The 6,000-nt window shown below is 38.3% G+C and overlaps 2 protein-coding genes and 1 pseudogene across 2 annotated transcripts; all 3 read left to right on the top strand.

The window, feature by feature from the left end:
• LOC104738065 lies at positions 2,361-3,400 on the top strand (annotated as a pseudogene).
• On the top strand, positions 4,446-4,872 carry LOC109128341 (probable glucan endo-1,3-beta-glucosidase BG4). Its single transcript, XM_019234528.1, has 2 exons — positions 4,446-4,489; positions 4,563-4,872. Exons 1-2 carry the CDS (start codon positions 4,446-4,448, stop codon positions 4,870-4,872), a joined length of 354 nt encoding a protein of 117 aa, XP_019090073.1.
• LOC109128340 (probable glucan endo-1,3-beta-glucosidase BG4) lies at positions 5,049-5,630 on the top strand (the record flags this gene model as incomplete). The annotated part of the gene is made up of 1 exon (XM_019234527.1): positions 5,049-5,630. A coding segment is annotated over one exon (582 nt), but the record flags the coding sequence as incomplete, so codon positions are not given.

The following is a 6,000-nucleotide window of genomic DNA, read 5'->3' as shown; positions in this document are numbered from 1 at the left end:
GCAATAACCAGGAGGAACCTCAGACATACTCTACGTTGGAAGATGTAGAAATCCGTTGATCGAGCGTTGGATTAGTGTTTCATATTCCAAGCTCAGTTAGGTTTTCTTTTAACGAGGATGAAAGAACAATATGGAAAAGATGTATGTGATTGGGTTTTTAATTTAGTTTGCTTTATCTGTTATGTTTTAGTACACAGAGACGTTGAGGATGTGTGAAAACTATTAGTTGCCAGACAAAGAGTCGTTGATGCTATGTTACAACATGAATCAAGACAAAACCAAACGAAGGTAGAGTTCTAGAATTACTGTACATTCTTCTTACTTCGCTTTGTTGTTGTCTCTAGATTTGGAAGCTTTGTTGTTGTCTCTAGATTTGGAAGCTTACAATAGCAGCTGAGGAAAAGTTCGTCTAAGTATACGGATTGACGGGAATCCTGTCACGGGATGTATCCGTCGCAAGAAAGTGTACCACAACGTGTAGTAAACAAACTGAGTCGTCACTTTGCAATTCACGATTCATTTCTCGTATGTCAGCAATTGGATACAGTTCATAAGTGATTTTACATCAATCTTAACAGGTTTATGTATTGGACTATCTATTCTTATTTGAAGTAATTAATGTAGAAAATTGATTGGATGTACGGCACAGAGAAGATTAAGTGAAGGAAATAAAAACAGATGTAGAATTAGAAGAAGGGTTTGGAACATAGAAACCCTCAAACCTCAAGAGGCATCAACCCACATGCTCCAATTCGATTATGCACTCATCTCATGGTTTTAGATGATTAAAAATTTGCATTCATCTTATGTTTTCAGGTAGTTAATTCGATTTTGTACTCAAATATGCAAGGAAAATCTTGATGGACTATAATTTTTCTGTTGATTATTTAGAAAATAATGGAACCGTGTATTTTTTTGTTTTTAATATCAAATATGCAACAAGAATCTTGATGGAGTGTAATTTTTAACCTTTCCACTTTAAATTGATGTTGCTAATATAATAGGGTATGTACATTATTGTTCGGATCTAAGTAATTTGTGAATTGCAAAACATGTATATATAATTACATAGCCGCACTGGTGGTGAAAAAGGTGTGAATTGTATATTTTGTTCAGTGACCAGCTTTATTAGTCGTTCGTCTATATGGTGGTTCACTAAACAATCAAACAATCAAAGATTATTAGAAGGCTAACAGATGTCCTATGCTTTTATTCACTAAACTAAAAATCAAGATTCTTAGCCTATTGATGGGAAAATATTTTATATTACTAGACTGTCGATTTTTCTTGGAGATTCACATTACATTATATATAATATAAATATATGATTTCGACTTTTAAGTTCAAATTATTACGAAATCTGGTAATTTTAAACTAGCTAATATTCTTATTATGGGTATGGAAAAGTATTATGTTATTAAGTTAGTTATCATATACTTTTAATTCGTATCTAAAATGAAAAATCTATTTCTACACTCTTTTTACCTTTCTTTTTAAAAAGGTAAACCAAAAGATGTCTATATTAAATAATTTAAAAATTCAATTGAAAAACATAAACCGGGCGTAGCCCGGTATAACCCCTAGTCGTATTAAGAATAGGAAAATACTCTTATACTGTATATACTTGTTACAATGTAAAAAAGAAACCAAACAAAAGCCTTTTGTGAAATCTCTCATCACATTCGCTTCCTTCGTCTTCATCGTTCACACAAAGTAAGATCCTGTTGTGATATCTCTCTATATACATAATAAAATCCTTACGAAAACTGTTTTTATGTTCCATCGATACATAATAATCTAATTAATATTAACTCTATCTAGCTCTTCTGATTTTCCAGGCCCCTAGTTTTTTTTTTTTTTTTGAATAAAATGTTAAATTTGATTCAAAGAAAAATAGCACAACTAGTGCAACATGTTTGTTAAAAATGAGAGAAATCAAAACTTTAAAATACAGACTTAAAGAGTCTTGAGAATTAATATCTAGAGGCTAGTCAAAACTGAAGAGCAGTATCCTATCGGCGGTCATCACTCTTTGCTATCGAGAGGAGCCGGTCCCTCACTTGTTTGTCGATATATTTGATCAACTGCTCTGCAGTGGTCGGATGTTCTCCATTCGCCTCTGGTTTCGCTCTCGCCATAGAGCATGTACCGTGGCTTGAAAAACATAGCGGACTGTAAAACTTTCCACTCGATCTTTCCAAGAGCCCGATAGTGTGGTTATCAAAGCTTGCCAATCCAAAGAGAAACGTACTGCAAAGATCTTTTTGGCAACGTTTGTCCATATACCTGATGTAAAACTGCAAGTGAAGAAGAGATGGTCCCGAGTTTCAAGGGTATTAGTGCAGGCACCTAGTTTCATCATGAACTGTAACAAAACACTCGTCTTCTTTTTGGTCGCTGTTACGGCAATTCTGATCAACTACTATTACTACAAGAAAGAAGACAATTCCCCCGTAATCGTGGTAGAAAAAAACGTCGGCTTAAACTACGGCCTACTCGGAAACAACCTCCCATCTCCACCCAAAGTTATAAGTTTTTACAAGTCATTAGGGATTACCAAAATCCGAATCTTCGACCCCAATACTGAGGTTCTTAACGCCTTACGTGGCCACCGTGATATTCAAGTCATGGTAGGTGTTAAGGACCAAGATCTCGCTGCCCTTGCCGAGAGCGAAGATGCTGTTAAGAACTGGTTCTCCACCAACATCGAGCCTTACTTAGCCGACGTAAACATCACGGTCATCACCGTCGGTAACGAAGTCATCCCGGGACCAATCGGTCCTCACGTGCTTCCCGTCGTGCCGTCTCTCACCAGCCTTGTCAAGTCGAGGAACCTATCCATCTCGATTAGCACCGTAGTAGCTATGTCTAACCTCGAGCAATCTTACCCACCTTCGGCTGGATCGTTCTCTCCCCAAGCTCGTGAACAACTAGTTCCTGTGCTCAAGTTCTTGTCTCAAACCAACACGCCTATCTTTGTCAACATCTACCCTTACTTCGCTTACGTGTCCGATCCCATCAACATCAAGCTCGACTACGCCATCTTCAACAATAAACATGTCGCTTTCCAGGACGGGCTAATGAAGTATACAAACCTCTTTGATGCTATTTTCGACGCTTTCGTGTGGGCAATGGAGAAAGAGGGAGTGATGGATTTACCTATGGTGGTGTCCGAGACCGGATGGCCTTCCCACGGTAACGGAGAGATGACAACGCGTTACATCGCTTCTACATACAACAGAAACTTTGTGAAACATATTGAAAGTGGTGCAGGGACGCCCAAGAGGCCAAACAATAGCATTGAAGGGTATTTATTCGCGACGTTAAACCAGAAGGCACTGAACAGAACTTTGGGTTGTACTATCCTACTAATATGAAGCCTATCTACAAGATGTTTTGATTATTTAGATTCTTCTTGATTCTTAGAATTTCACTAAGTTTTAACGCTCTATTAGTTGTTATAGAGTGTGACAATAATAAGTCTATTCTATAGGATTTTGTTTTTCTTTTGATAATGAGATCTTTATGTGTTTTGGAAATATAAACTTCGGACTTTTGGGATAATTGATATTCTCAGAGTTGCAACGCAGCACAATGCAGCCTCACAGATAGTTAAATATTTTTATCTGTGAACCAAAAAGAATCTTGAAAAGTATTTACAGATTAATGCAGATTCGATCTGTCTTCGACTCTATTGATAATAATTATAGTAGAGCTCCACATGTTTCTTAATCATCTCATAGACAAGTCAGGAGATTTCTCTCTGGTGTGCTCTTGTATGGTTTTCTTCCCAAGTTGGGTCTCAGAGTTCTCATGGGATGTAACTGGACAAATTAGCCTCTTAGTGTTAACTCTGTTTTAGTGTTTTCAAGTAGCAGTTGATATGGCCATATGGGAAAGTCCACTTTAGACTCTCTCTTTATTGTTTTAGAATTGCAACAGAACACAATGCAGCCTTACATGTTGTAACAAACAAAGCAACAAATTCGATTATGAAACGAAAGAGACCATTTTAAAAAGTATTTTCAGATCAACGCAGCTTCCATTGGTCTTCGACCCTGTTGATAGTACTGGAAGTACAGCTCCACGTACTTCTTAACTGTTTTATACAATCTTGGTCTTGCCTCAGACACAAGCCCTTCTACAGGCTGGAATATCCATCTCCGGAACCGGACCGTTAAGAGGTTGAATTTCCTCGTCGCCGGTGGATGCCTGGAGATACCTATCCGGTAGTCCCTCACCGGCTGCAACCACTTCTTGGACAGTCTTGAACTTTGGCTTCTCCATCTTGAATTTGATGAACCGTTTTGGGACGAAAGAGGTTATTTAATATGACCATCCATACACGATCTTGACTTTGTAGTTGGTTTGGCATATTCTAAAGCCAAAAGCTTAGAGATAACACTATTTTAATTGCAGAAGAAGCAAGTTGCCCAGTTATAAAGATGCCTTTTGATAACGTTATATTTCGAACTTCGATGACCCCCTTGTTTTTACAACATATTAATGAATTAACTAAAGTAAAAAAAAAACAACCTCCCATCTCCACCCAATGTTATCAGCTTTTACAAGTCATTAGGGATTACCAAAATCCGAATCTCCGACCCCAACACTGAGGTTCTGAACGCCTTACGTGGCCACCGTGATATTCAAGTCATCGTAGGTGTTAAGGACCAAGATCGCGCTGCTCTTGCCGAGAGCGAAGATGCTGTTAAGAACTGGTTCTCCACCAACATCGAGCCTTACTTAGCCGACGTAAACATCACGGTCATCACCATCGGTAACGAAGTCATCCCGGGACCAATCGGTCCTCACGTGTTTCCCGTTGTGCAGTCTCTCACCAGCCTTCTCAAGTCCAGGAACTTACTGTAGAGAATATGTGTTGTGTGTTATTCATAGAGTTTGTACAGACATATATATACAAGACTGCTAGAAGAGGATACTCTAGGTTAATCTAATTACAGAACATTCATAAAGCTATTCAATCAAATATTGTGTCTTGATTGCATATCTCAATCATATCTTGCATATCTCTGTCATATCACTAACACTTACCCATCTCTATAAGCACCGTAGTGGCTATGTCTAACCTCGAGCAATCTTACCCACCTTCCGCTGGATCCTTCTCTCCCCAAGCTCGTGAACAACTAGTTCCTGTGCTCAAGTTCTTGTCTCAAACCAACACGCCTATCTTCGTCAACATCTACCCTTACTTCGCTTACGTGTCCGATCCCATCAACATCAAGCTCGACTACGCCATCTTCAACAATAAACATGTCGCTTTCCAGGACGGGCTAATGAAATATACAAACCTGTTTGATGCCATCTTCGACGCTTTCGTGTGGGCAATGAAGAAGGAGGGAGTGATGGATTTACCTATGGTGGTGTCCGAGACCGGATGGCCTTCCCACGGTAACGGGGAGATGACAACGCGTTACATCGCTTCTACATACAACAGAAACTTTGTCAAACATGTTGAAAGTGGTGCAGGGACGCCCAAGAGGCCAAACAGTAGCATTGAAGGGTATTTATTCTCGACGTTTAACGAGAATCAGAAACCAGAAGGCACTGAACAGAACTTTGGGTTGTACTATCCTACTAATATGAAGCCTATCTACAAGATGTTTTGATTATTTAGATTCTTCTTGATTCTTAGAATTTCACTAAGTTTTAAAACTCTATTAGTTATTATAGAGTGTGACAATAATAAGTCTATTCTATAGGATTTTGTTTTTCTTTTGATAATGAGATCTTTATGTGTTTTGGAAATATAAATTTCGGACCTTTGTGATCTGCAACGCAGCACAATGCAGCCTCACAGATAGTTAAGTATTTTTTATCTGTGAACCAAAAAGAATCTTGAAAAGTATTTACAGATGATTGCAGCTTCGATATGTCTTCGACCCTATTGATAATAATTATAGTAGAGCTCCACATGCTTCTTGATTTTCTCATAGACAAGTCAGAAGGATTCTCTCTGGTGTGCTCTTTAATGGTTTT

The sequence above is a fragment of the Camelina sativa genome, chromosome 13 (assembly GCF_000633955.1).
Source record: "Camelina sativa cultivar DH55 chromosome 13, Cs, whole genome shotgun sequence".
Taxonomy (NCBI): Eukaryota; Viridiplantae; Streptophyta; class Magnoliopsida; order Brassicales; family Brassicaceae; genus Camelina; species Camelina sativa.
This window is presented reverse-complemented; position numbering and strand designations above follow the sequence as displayed.